The 14,048-nt window shown below is 39.6% G+C and overlaps 1 protein-coding gene across 3 annotated transcripts in view; it reads right to left on the bottom strand.

Moving 5' to 3' along the window:
* The window catches only part of gsap (gamma-secretase activating protein), a 62,399-nt gene extending 50,491 nt beyond the window's left edge, over window positions 1-11,908 (bottom strand). For 2 of the 3 annotated variants that reach the window (XM_028450889.1, XM_028450890.1), the window contains exons 1-9: window positions 11,548-11,908; window positions 8,836-8,906; window positions 7,578-7,634; window positions 7,367-7,436; window positions 3,142-3,189; window positions 2,949-3,040; window positions 680-749; window positions 537-586; window positions 125-235 (exon numbers count right to left, since the gene is read on the bottom strand). In XM_028450889.1, coding sequence (XP_028306690.1) covers window positions 125-235; window positions 537-586; window positions 680-749; window positions 2,949-3,040; window positions 3,142-3,189; window positions 7,367-7,436; window positions 7,578-7,634; window positions 8,836-8,906; window positions 11,548-11,626 — 648 coding nt within the window. In that variant the 5' untranslated portion in view covers window positions 11,627-11,908. Of the gene's footprint in view, window positions 1-124; window positions 236-536; window positions 587-679; window positions 750-2,948; window positions 3,041-3,141; window positions 3,190-7,366; window positions 7,437-7,577; window positions 7,635-8,835; window positions 8,907-11,547 lie in introns of those variants that run through there. The other variant, XM_028450891.1, reaches the window with a different exon arrangement.
* Window positions 11,909-14,048: the final 2,140 nt, after the last annotated feature.

The raw sequence follows: 14,048 nt of genomic DNA, 5'->3' as shown, positions 1-14,048 counted from the left end.
TAGGTAGTTTTAAATGTATGTAAAAAAAAAAAAAAAAATCGACTTAAGGTCAACAAAACATTTTGTTTGCTCTTTTAATCTGCAGTGTATCACCTGTGTGTAAAATACTGTATGTCTGCATCACCTTCTTTGTGAGATAATAGAGTCTCTGTGTGTGTCCGTCCCATTGCACCCAGCACAAATCTTCCACTATTCTCTCAGCTGTTTTGGACAAACGTTCAGGATTTGCCATCACCTGGTTTGCACAAACACATTTGTATTCAACGCACACGCACACCCACACATACACTCACACACACACACACGCACACATAATTCATAATTCATAATTCAGAGCTCCCCCTGGAGTGCAAATGTGTCGTATAGTTTATAGCTTCACATCAACCAAAACCCAACAATTATATTTAAGTTCTCTTGGTGAACAAATAAATGCATTTAAATCCTGCATTCATTTTGCAGCTTTGCTCAAGTCATTGTTGGCTTCAGCAAAAGGGAAAGAAAAAAAAAACCGCTGACTGGAGTGAAGAGGAACTTACTACTCTATAACCCTCCTGTTTGGTCAGCAGCACGTGGTATAGATCCACATCTGAAATACAGATAAGAGTGTACAGGCTACTGCAGCAGCCTTTTACATTTCTTTACAGCAAACGGGGAAAAAAATAATAAAAAAAATACTCACATCCATCTTCAGTCAGAAGCAGCAGATGGCTCTCGAGCACAGATCTGCTGTAGGTCTCCTGATAGAGGAACTGGAAAACAGCCAGACCAGAAATCAATTATTATTAAAGACTTTCAGCAATTTATTCAACAACCTAATAGAAACTAGATTATTTGCATTTCCTGAAGAAAATGCATGTGAGGATTCAGGTACTGTGAAGAAAAGAAGGTCCGCACCACTGCATAGTTTGCTCCCAAATTCAGTTTTTAATAAAACACCAAAAGACGGTCAGCCCGAAACGTCACGTCTTTTGGTGTTTTATTAAAAACTGAATTTGGGAGCAAACTATGCAGTGGTGCGGACCTTCGTGCATGTTTTTTTGATTGTGCGAGGATACAGGTACTGGCCTGCGTCGCACTGCATTAGCTTAGCATTAGCATTAGCTACCATTAGCATTTAAGGTATTGCGGACAATGTTATTTTGGCTTCAACTTCCGGGTGGATCATCAAGACTATTGGTCCTCCTAATTGTCAATCATTCTGACGATACGTTTACGTATAGCCATCGTACGTGCTCGTGCTCGGTGCGCATTGGGTCCTGGATTTTCACTTACTGGTGGCGAGTCTGACATAGTGGGGAAAGTGCAAATCTTCTTCTGGAAGGTAATCTTGTATGACCGATGCCAACTCCAACTTGTAAACAGAGCTGTGCACAAGGAAAACTAGGCTCGTGCACGCTCTCTGGCCCACGTAGGCGTTCCCTCTTGAAGAGGCAGAGTGTTGCACATGTGCTGAGGGCGTTTCTTTTCTAAACTTTGGGAAAATCGTCCTCTATACCTTTAACATTAGCATTAATATAGTATTTGCGTTAGTCTTAGCATTAGCATTAGCATTAGCACTAGCATTAGCCTAGCAATGGCATTGTCAGTGCCCAATACTTCCACCGACCGGATCCTTTCAACGCATGGGCGCGTCTACATCCGATCGGCCTATTTTACGGCAGTTTGTGTACTATTTAAAAGGCTGAAACCCTGATATTTAAAAAAAAACTTAGAAATGTATGTTTTCATGTATGTCAATGTTGTGTATTGTGTTTGGATCCGCTTTTTTATTATTATTAAAACACCACAATACAGTCACATATTTAAATGTGTATTATTAAAATATTGAAAGGATCTAAAAGGATCTGGCCCGTGAAAGGATTGGGCATTAGCCTAGCATTAGTATTCGTCTAGTGCTAGCGTTAACCTAGCATTAGCTGAACATTAGCAATGAGGTTGAAAAAGTTGAAATAGGTTGAAAAGGTTGAAAAAGTTGAAATAGGTTGAAATAGTTTAAAAAGGTTGAAATAGGAAGAAGAATGGCTGGGGATGAAGGAGTTAAAAGAAATTTCCATTAGAAATGAATGGGAAAGAAAAAATGTAATAAGTCAAAAAAGTTTAAAAGTTACAAAATAGCCCCAGCCTGTGAGCCAGATAGCAAAATAATAGATGACATGTAGGAGGTAGCAGCGCACCTTTGGATGAGAGATCATCCATGCTCAGCAGAGCTCAGAGGGAGAGAGGAAAGACCTTTACGAGACAGAAAATGGTGCTACGTACGAGAGTTGACGTTCCCAGCAGCGCACACTCGACCAGAGCATGTGTGGAACTCATGGATAGTGTGGCGATGGTGAGATTAAACGATATAAAAAAAACGGGGAACGCAGTGACACTCTGCATGTCCGGGAGGAGGAGGAAGTTGCGTGTGTGCAGACTGACGGGAGAGAAACTTGGAGGAATGCCAAAATACAGTAAGAAATCCATTCAACTCTGACATAGATGGCAAAATTATTATTATTTTGTCAAAAACCCTGTCTCAGTGTTTTTTTTTTTTTTTGTTTTATATAAGGAAACGATGTTCAGATGTTAGAGTTGTCACTAAAGCAAAAAAAATAGCTTTAAAGTCACTGACAGGGTTCTGGCGTCAAATTTCAGTAGTCAATATATACAGTATATTTATCAGGTAGTCAATATATATATATATATATATAATATAGTAGAAAATATTCTGTGGGTCTTAATGCTCAAAAACGGCTGGCACTGAGGGGGTAGAAAATCTGACAATGGCTGTCACTGAATGAGAGAAAGAGTGACATAAGGGCACCTGCAGGAACTTTTAAAATGATGCATCCACTGCCACACACACACACACACACACACACACACACACACACTGAGGTGTAATGCAGCATATGCAGCGTCAGCTTAGGGTTGCAGTAAAACCTGAATCACACACACACACACACTACCTGCACTTTGACTCTGCAGTCCACTGCTTTAAGAACCTTAGTGTTGTTGCTGCCGGGGTGGATCTCAATCAGAAGTGTTAGACATTTTGACACTAAAAGGATAAAACAGATCTTAAACACTGTAAAAAAAAAAAAAAAAAAAGGTGTTTGTGTCACAGTGTTGGACAGAGAAGGAGGGAGTGTGAAGTGTTACTTGGTTTCAGGCGTTCGTTCCCTCTGGTGTTTTGGACCAAGCTGACAGCTGAAAGTGAAACAGAAAAATGTAAAATCCTACGACAAAATTTGCATATTTTTTACATTCACTCTGAAATGCTTCTATTAAATTAATCATCCCAAGTTTATAGCATTGATTTGAACAAAAGCCCTCACTTTCTTGCTAATGTACTTGTAGAAACTTGTAGAAACTTGGCATTGGCAAAAATGTAATCAGGGGTTCTCAAGTGGTGTTTCAGAGCCCAAAATTTCTCATAGATTACAGGCAAATACATACATAAGTAAAAAAAAAAAAGAAAAGAAAAAAGAGAAGATCAGGGGACGTCTCCTTGGACGAACATATATTTACTATTTATTGAAGGTGGGACGATATATCGTGCAATAAGATAACAAGTGTACGAGTGGCATGTACTACACAGCAGTGTTACGGTTTGTTATTTTTCTATTCATATTGAGTTGAATAGGTCATATCCAGAGTAAGAATGTCCAGAGTTAAAGTCAAATAAAAGCATGTTTTCTTTCCCCAACTACAAATGTATTTTCTCCTTTTTCCTTTCCAAAAATATTGCATCATGATCACACGTCCGTTATCTATCTTATCGTATTGTGAACTCGGGCAAAATTTTCATCAGGGATACATTTGGGATGTTGAAAATCATGGAGTCCATAGGTTGTTTAAAGGCACACTGGCCACTAGGGGCGTTTGACATGAAAGGTCGAGTGGTCACAAGTGCCGCAGTACTGTCGCAAAAATCAACAAACAGTCAGTCGGGCCAGCCTCCCTTGTCTTTTGATTGTGTATGCAGACATTAGTTGACCTGTAACTTCGGTATAAGGGCTCTAAGGGCTGGGTTGGTCGGGCTGGGTTTGTGCCGCGGCTGGAGGAACAGCCACCACCGACCTCCTCTCCCCACCGCTGGAGGCCCAGCGCACGGCCCTGTCGGTGGCGTTCCCCCCCAGGGGGATCGGTGCGGAGGCTGGGGTCAGGGCGGATGGGGGACGCGCGACCCGGCATGCGCGGGGCAGTCTCCGGCGCCGGGCGGAAGGCGGGACGGCAGCGTCTTTTCAGCCTCCTCAGAAGCAGTTTTAAACTTTTTGCTTGCCTCGACCATGACCAGGAGTTGAACAGGTGGAGAAATACTAGCAGAAGCTTTAGCCCAATGAGTATATCCGAGCCTGTGGTCACATGACTGCCGTAAAGTGATGCATTTTCCAGGTCACATGACCTGGCCAAAGACGGTCCGTCTCTCCAAACTCACATAGTCGGTACTTCAAGAGGGAAGCCCCGCTAGGTGCATTGATACTGTCAAGCGCTGCAGTGTGGCTTTAACGTGGGGTTAAATAATGAAGGTCTTTCCACTCCATGACCTTTTTGTGGTAACAGAATGGAATGAAAACATGAAAGTTGGTCACAGCCATCACACAGAGGTACAACTCAATGGTTCCTTTTACAATCCCCAACGTCCTTTGTTGCCTTTTTAAAAATTGACATTAAAAACTGCTCTTAGGTTTCCATGGATACGGTTGATAATAACGGAGTGGAAAAATCATCAATCAAACCTGCATTACAAAAAAAACTAGTGGAACTAGAAAGTTAGAATTTTTCTGCTTTACTAAGCAATACACACTTGATATTTCAGTGGGTACATTTTGTTCCTGAAAACAATATGTTAAAAATATCAGGCCCAGATGTATTTTTGCCAAATGTGCCCCTGATGAAAAATGTGCCCACTTAAGTGCATCGTCCCACTCCTCTTGTTTATGTGACAGACTGCCATCTATTCACACTTCTAGCAGTAGGCAGCAACAATTTGGCAGTTAATTTCGTTCAAAGCACAATCGCGCTTCAGTGGTTTTCACCTATGGGTAAGTACCGCTCTGGTGCAAGGTCAACACATAGAGACAGACCAAGACAGACCAACACATTCAAACCTAATGCATGCTTTTGAGCTGTTGAAGGACGCTGAAACTAGAATACTCAAAGACAACTCCAACCAACTACACACAGGGAGGTCACATGTCTTCCCCCAGGAATCCGTTGTGTTGTAGCAGTTTGGATGAATGATCCCGGACGAGCCCCCAACTGTTGTGGCGAATTGGATGAATTAGATGGGGTCAAGCTTTAGGATTGGTGGTCAGATGCGGACACAGGGTTTTGGGGAACAGATCAGTCTGGGATTCGGTGGTAAACAAGCTTTCAGTGTGTGTGCCTCAGTGAGTGCTCTCAGGGCTATGTATGTTGCTGATAGCAGTAGTCATAACAATGGCATCTGACCTACTTAGGGCAGTCTGACCAGGAGAGAATTCTGTAAATAGTGAGGATGCAGGAGGCATCCTCACTATTTACAGAATCTCTTTTTTTCTTCCATCTGTGTTAACTACTCCTACACCGTTTGTCCCATTTTGATAATTCAGCAATCGAAACCTTCAGAAAGTTCCTGAGATTTATGCGATCGCTTTTGTGATTTGTAACTTTTAATTTTTGATTCATTAATTTTTTTGTGAAACTTCATTGACAACTTAGTAAGCTAGAGCAGTGGTTCCCAACCTTCCTTGTCTTGTGTACCCCTTGAGCCTTTTTGTCATACCATGAGTACCCCCTCACTAATACGTGTTAATGATCCTCCAAAAGTAGAACGTAACACAACTGAATATTCAACGCAAGTCACTTTATTTCATCTTCTAAAATTGAACAATTAATATTCAGGTATTATCTTCTTATTTAACTCAAATTAAACATAACATTATGTTGCCTTCAAGGCAATAAAAATGATAAATATAAGAAATATTTTTGTAAACATTTGTATTAATAACACTGTATGATTAATACTAATATTTTATGATTACATTGTTATTAAAGAAAAACAATAAAGTTTAAATTAGAAAGAAATAAGAATAAATAGAAATAATAAGTAATTAAAATAAATAAATAATTAACCTGCTTGCGTTATATATAACTTTTATGACATTTACCACAAAAGAAGTTTCTTTGAATACGTCCCCTTTAAACAGACATTTAAACTTTAAAAACAAGTCATAGCACACACTTACCATTTTATTGAAGGACTTGTGAAATGACTGAGAATGTTTTTTTATTATCTTGGAAATAAATTCCAAATTTTTCCACGTACCCCCTGCAATGTCCTCACTTACCCCTAGGGGTATGTGAGCACATTGCTGCTGCTCCAGTTTTTACCTTAAAATATTTGCAAAGAATTACAAACCATTCAACCTTTAACATAATTCATTCTATTTAATATTCGTTCTATTTAAACCTTTTTCAACCGTATTGCTAATATTGCTAGGTTAATGTTTAGCTAATGCTAGGTTAATGTTATTGCTAGGTGAATGCTTAGCTAATGCTAGGTTAATGTTATTAATGGCTAATGCTAGGTTTGTGCTAATGCTAGGTTAATGTTATTAATGGCTCATGCTAAGTTTGTGCTAATGCTAGGTTAATGTTATTAATGGCTAATGCTAAGTTTGTGCTAATGCTAGGTTAGTGCTAATGCTAAGTTAGTGCTAAAGCTAGGTTAGTGCTAATGCTAGGTTCATGCTCGCTAATGTTAATGCTAGTGACAATGCAAGCTAATGTTAATGCTAATGCTAATATATGCTAATGCTAGTGACAATGCTAGCTAATGTTAATGCTAATGCTAATATATGCTAATGCTAGTCAATGTGAATGCTAGATAATGTTAATAATAGTTCATGCTAATGCTAGCTAACAATAATGCTAGTTATTGCTAATGCTAATTAATGTTAATTAATTAGCATTAATTAATGAATGCTAGTGAATGCTAGCTAACGATAATGCTAGCTAATGCTAAGCTAATGCAGTGCGGCACGAGTAAGCACCTGCATCCTCACTTGCATTTTCTTCAGGAAATGCAAATATTGTGGTTACATATTACGTTGTTCTACTATGAAGTGAGTTTGTTCTATTTTGTTTTCATACAGCACTAACTTTTCATTGAATTACATCATAAATACAATATTATAAAAAAAAAAAATTAAGAAATCACCTCAATTTGGCTTGGTATCAACCACTGATTTAAATGGGATTATGCATAGACTTAGCCTTGCCGGGCATGATGTGACAGCAACTTCCGCTGTATGTTATCACCATGGTAACAGCTAATGGTACTTGTCTGTTTTAAAAGTAGGGGCTGATTATTCATTATCTTTACATTGCAGGGCCTCACCTAACAGGGACTCCTCCTTGTTGAGGGAACAACTGCTGACACACACCTGCTTGTAAAATTTGTAGAGCAGCTGGACACACACACACACACACACACACACACACACACACACACACACACACACACACACACCAGAGCATTAGAATGAGTTGAAAAAAATGCAAGGTTAAAAAATAAACCCATAAATATGTCACACAGCACAAACACACACCTTGTTCTGTTTGTTGCAGGGGTCATATTTCCCGATACGTGTGGTTCCATTCGCTCCCTGTAACAAATCAACACAACAAAAACCTCTAGTAAAGCTGAGGGTGGCACTTTTAGAGTGAGCTGCAGGAGAAAGCAATATTTGAAAAGTACGTAGTGGAGTTTGTCCTCCCCCTCCCTCCGTCCTGCCCTTTTACTCCTGTGATGCTGGAGAATAAGTTCACTGACACCTTGTTTTAGGTGTTACAGGATTGCTGCTGTCACAAAATGTCATATTTTTTTTTATCTTATTCAAAAAAGCTATCACTTGATTCATGACTGTGTGAATGTTCACAGCAGGATAACAATGATGAAAAGAGACAATACCCAACCTTTAAGTTATTACTTCTATCAGAAACCAGTATTTCTCTCATTGTAAATCATTTTAAAGAAGCCACGCTCTATTTCTCCATCATCTACAATCTAACGTGTCAGACTTCACACCAACATGCTAGCTCTATAGGCCAAGGCACAGACAGGCATGTATAAAACTCGCCACCTCACATTGAAAAAAGAAGATTATTTTCCCCTTCGCAGACTGTCTTTAACCTCCTAAAACCACACTCTCTTCAGAAGGCCCATCATTAAAAATGTATGCCGTGCAGAGCAGCAGAGTGTGACACATGGGATTTTAGTTGAAAAGCAAGACAGACAACTTGGTTTTTCCCCAAAAAAATACCAAACATATGATGATGAGCTCCAGCAATGTATAAACATTTGGCTTACTTATTGGTATAATGCTGGACCAGTGCCAAATTAAAATCTTTAGACTACACATGAAGTGAAAGATACATTTTCAAAAATCTCATCCAGAAGTTGAATATCATATTTGAGGTATATTCAATATAACGCTGCGAGAAGAAGATTCTGTGGTGTGTACAGAATATGTTATGAAGCAGAGAAGCAATTTATGAGGCAACAATAAGTAAATAAAAACAGGCTTATTATTATTATTATTCCGTCTGTTGAACCAAAAACTAAAAACAAATACTTCCATACTCCCTGTTTGAAATATAACGTGCTGTGACAATCATTGAACATGACAGAAGTGGATGCACCTTTTGATGCACCTCCTCAGGGTGGAGCTTTGGATTATTGTGGATGTCGATCATCTCACACACACACACACACACACACACACACACACACACACACTCCCTCACTGACTCACTGTGTGGACAGTACACACACAACACTCAGTATGCAGTGCAGTGTGGACTCACCTCCCAGGAGTAGAGGATTACTCCACCCTTCTCTATGTTAAGGATGCGTGTGTCCACAGCCCCTGAGTATTCTGCAGACACAGCATCAGCCAGCGTTACAAACACGTTTATCTGCTCAACAGTGTGTAACCTGTCCGCATTTGTAGTAGCATGATGTTAAATGAGCAAACTATTTCTAACCCTGGGTTAGAAAGTGGACATGGTGAATGGATTCCCTTCCTTGGGTTAAATAAAAGTGCCATAGTTTAAGTTGACTGAAGCGAGAACAAAATCGAAAAGGAATTGTGATGACTCAGGCACTGCCATAGATTTAAATCAGACATGCAGGGTAACTGGCAGCACAGGGGCCTGTGCAGTTTTGGGGCGGTCCATGAAGTAAATTCACACAGGAGTTCCAAAAACACACAAAAATGACAGAAAAATATGTTTGATGACGAAAATGACTACAAAAACACACAAAATGACAACATTCATAGAAAAAATGACTCTAAAAACCCAAAACGACAACAAAAATACACAAAAATGACATCAAAAGCACACAATTGACAGAAAAATATACCAAAGAGAGACAAAGATAGACAAGAATGACAGAAAAATACACAGAGGCAGCATGAAATACCCAAAAATGTCTGAAAACAACAAAAATTACACAAAAACGACTACAAAAACCCACAAAACGACAAATACATAAATGTCCAACATACTAACATAGATACCCAAAAATGACGACAAAAAAAAAAAACATGAAAAATACAACAAATTACTCCAAAAGCAAATACAAACAAGTTTGGATGAACTACGGCCGGGCCCACGTAACGTCTCCGCGCCTAATAGCACATACCATTTTCCCGAGAATTCAGCCAAATGACTCGGTTCCATCGAGTAAAACCAGCAATAACAAAGGAGTAGTGATTTGAAAAAATGAGGGCCCCTGGTGCCCTCGTGGCACATACGGAGTAATGGGCCCCATTCATAAATTGGTATGTGCCAATGATTCGGTACGACCAACTGTTGCAATATTTGACTGATAAATAAATGAGAAAACGACTTTAATGGAGATTGGCGAAAAAAGGGCCCCCGAGCCCCTAATCAAATTGTGTGAGGCATAATCGTAATCTACGTTGAATTACCTTTGAAACGATATATCACAATACTATGTTCCCATAAATTTGGAAATTACCGGAATTACCGGCCCCCGGGCCCCATTTCAAAAAAAGGGCTCCAAGAGTCTCATTATACAGTATTAATTCATTGAGTATTCATACCAAACTGCATTCCGATCTATCGAGAACTAACGGAGGAGTAGTCATTTGAAAAATGGGGCCCCCGTGTCACACGTACGGGGTAATGAGCCCCATGTATATATTGGTATGTGCCAATGATTCGGTACCACCAACCGTCGTAGTATTTGACTCGCAAATAAATTAGAAATCGACTTTCTTTTTTTTTTCTTTTGGGGCCCCCCCTGAGTCCCAAATCAAAAATCGGACTCTGAGCGTCGATGCGTACACATCCATAGATTATACCTACCAAATTTCAGCCCAATCCCTGCACGAATAACAAAGGAGAAGTGATTTTAACTAGTGTACACAACAAGAAGAACAACAAAGTGTGTGTTTTGAGTTCGGGAAGCCCTGGCTAAAAAAGACACAAAATGAGAGAAAAGTATATACAAAAATACATAAACCAACAAAAGCACGCAAAGCCTTTGTTGTCCAATGTATTACTGTTTAGATGTGTCATTATTCTGTTGATGTGTGACCCTCGAATCAGACAAATCACATCTTTGTGTGGCCCCCTCTGTCTAATCTTGTGTGGCCCTTAAAACAAATCCCCAAAAAGGGTAATTCAAGAAGTTGGAAGGAATGTGATGCACAACATCCATCCATTCATTTTCAGACCTGCTTGTTGCTGTTATTCAGGGTCATAGGGGTCTGTCGCTGCCTATTTCCGACTCACACTGGGCGTAGGCGGGGGTACAATCTGGACGGCGCGCCAGTCCATTGCAGGGCAACACAGACACAAACAACCACTCACACTATTGACAGAATGGGTCATTTAGAGTTGTAGGAGGAAACCCACAGGGAGAACATGCAAACTCCACACAGAAAGGACTCAAGTGTCCACCCCAGGGGTTGAACCCAGGACGTTCTTGCTGTGAGGCGGACGTGCTAACCACTCAGCCACCATGCACAACATACTATGCAAAATAACTCCAAAAACACACATAACAATGGCAAAAAAACAACCACGAACAAAATTTTGACAAAAACAACAACACATGTATAAAACAACTCAGAAGACACAAAATGATAATAACAACACACAAAATAATCACAAAAACACACAATTATTCGGAAACCACACATATATTAACAAAATGATTCCAAATACACAACAATGGACTGAAAATACACAAAATAACAAGAATAAAACCAGTCCAGGGTGGGGAAAAAAGGCAAACTCAGCTGTGACATTTTATAGGACAAACTGACACTGGACATAAACCCTCACTCCATGAAATATTAAGTGAGGAAATAGCGTCATCTAGTGTGGAACATACTTCATTAAAATACAAAAGTAAAGTTTGTGTAAACAAAGTTAATAGTTTTAAAAGACTTACAAAAATGCTCGTCATTTGTATTAAAAAAATGCAACTTAAATGTTGACGTTAATTTTCTGATACAAACGTGTGTCACCTGAACGCCTCACCTTTGACCGACGCCTCTTTCCTGTGGATGTCAGACTCCACATCTGTCCGCAGGTCAAACGTGTGCCTCAAACGCAGCATGTGTCCGTGTCCGTGTCCGTGTCCGTAGCTGCTTTGCTTTGCTTTGCTTTGCTTTGGATCCAAAGCGTCTGTTTACAGCCGCACTCCGGTCACTTCCTGTGGGAAGAAGAGGCTGCACCTTACGGTCGGTGTCACGTCATGTGACCGAGAGACAGTCTCTGCATTCTGTGCCTAAAGTGAAAGCACTATACATACATAAATCTACTTTTATTTGCATATTTTCCATAGAAAACAGTGTTATTTGTTGATTGGTGCTCCCATGAATCCCTGGAGCTTCCTCTCCTTCTGAGCTCCCTACCGGGGTGTCCGCCTGCTATTGGCCGAGGAAAGTGCTCGTCCGGCGGGTTGGAATCTCTCACCGACCCGATAAAAGCATCAGGCTCTGGTTGTGTGTAAGGTTTAGTTATAAAGGTCCTGTTGGCTCTTTTAATAATTGTCTAAATTGAGTTTAAAATACGTAATCTTTTGAAATATAAGAAAGTGTTTTAACTCATTAATAGCTGTGGAACGATATACACATTTTACAAGACGATATACGAGCCTGGGTTCACGATAACGATAAGAGATTGTATTTTTTGGAAAAAATAAAGACAAAAAAAACGCTGTTTTGAAAAATAACCGTGCTTTTATTTGATGAGCTCTGAGGATATTTGCAATTTTGCATATACTCTGGTTATAAAGCTTTTCAACTCAAGTGAATATAACATATATGTGGCCAGGCGGAACCTTTAATCTTGCCTCGAGGTTATATATAAAATGAACAATATCATAAATGACAACCAATGTTTCCTATTTGAAGTACAAAAAGTGCAACTCTGCAAACGCAATGCAAAAACATAGACTGAAAATGAAAGGCAGACTAAAATTAAAACCAAATCATATCATCATCAGAACATTCTTTAAGAAAAGAAATAAATAAAAAATCTTCTCTGATGTTTAAAAAAAAATGTTCTACAAAGTTCATGCACAAACTAGAACAGCCTGTAATGTGTAAAGTATGTAAGACCAACAATATCCAAGCAATAAGTGACATATATCAGTCCCTATGAGATCTTAACCGAATTTTCCTTATTTTTGTGACCAATTTTTTATCTAATGTGGGTACATTTTGTGGAAAAATTAAGGCGTTTTGATTTTTTTGCTTTATTACAATAATTTGAGTTTAAAAATGAATGCAATCATCATGGGATATAAAGCTAAGGGAAACCGTGAGCCCCTGGCAAATATTATGGAGTTTCATTGAATTTGTGTATTTGGAGGAGCTTCATAAACTGGGTTAGCTGGTAATTTAGAAAATAACTCATGTTTTTTTCTTTTTTCCTTTTTTTTATCTTCTCTACACATGCTGGCAGAGGTCAACCCTATATGTAGTGCAATCTTTTTGCTACAACTATGTATGTTTTATTAATGTAATTAAATAAATGAATTTATTTTATTACATAATTGTGACCATCACCAGCCCTCCCTAAGGAAGGGTAAGAAAAACTTTATTAAAGGGAGAATATAAAAAAGAGGGCAGTGTTACCCTTTAGTGAGGGGTAAATGAACAGGGGAGGGGGAGTCAGGGTAGGACAATGGAAGGGGTGGAGAACTCATGTTTCCTGGAGGTTTTTTTAGAAAGTGTCTATTCTTACGGTTGCTGTATGGACAACCCCCTGTGCTATTGGTACGTTTACCAAAGTACACGTATGTAGAGTCTTCGGGTTAGGGTTAGGTTTAGTCTTAGTCACGTGACCTAAACTGGCCACTGAGGGGCGCTGCGTGCAGATAGAATGTTGGTATATTGATCTGACAACCGTACGGAGAGCCGCTACCTTTTTTTTCACTCTTTCCTGTTGGCCAAATTGGAAGATCTACAGGGCCGAATTTGGCCCTCGGGCCTCAAGTTTGACACGTGCTCTGTATATAAAATGCATGGTTGTGGTTTAAATAACAAATAACACTTAAAATTGTGATTTTGTAGAGAGTGGCTAAGCTAAGTTTGTCCTTTCACATACCTTTCGTGCTTTTTCTAACCATCGCTCTAGACTTGCAGAACTTTCAGACAGAAAACATTGTTGCCCAATATTTATTTTCAACTCTGAAAAGAATTGCAACATCCTTCAGTGTTAGCTGTTAGGCTGGATTCTTGCCTCTACTGTGGAGTCTGTCCTCGAGAGCCAGACACAAGGATGTGATGAGCCCAGTGGTTTATTATGGCCGCAATAACACTTTGGTTGAAGCTGAGAGAGATTTAAAATGTGTTGGACTGTGTCCCCCCAGCACTGAGTTTAAAGCCCTCATCTATAGACCATTGGAGTGTCCCTGCCTGTTGGAGTGGAACTACTGCTGATGTGGCTGAGCGGAAAAGAAGTGAGTATGTCAACAACAACAGTTGCTGCCTTTGAGCAAAAAGGATAAAGAATGATCAGGAGAAATACCA

The sequence above is a fragment of the Gouania willdenowi genome, chromosome 6 (genome assembly GCF_900634775.1).
Source record: "Gouania willdenowi chromosome 6, fGouWil2.1, whole genome shotgun sequence".
Classification (NCBI taxonomy): Eukaryota; Metazoa; Chordata; class Actinopteri; order Blenniiformes; family Gobiesocidae; genus Gouania; species Gouania willdenowi.
Note: the sequence above shows the minus strand (reverse complement) of the source record. Positions and strands in the feature narration are given on the sequence as shown.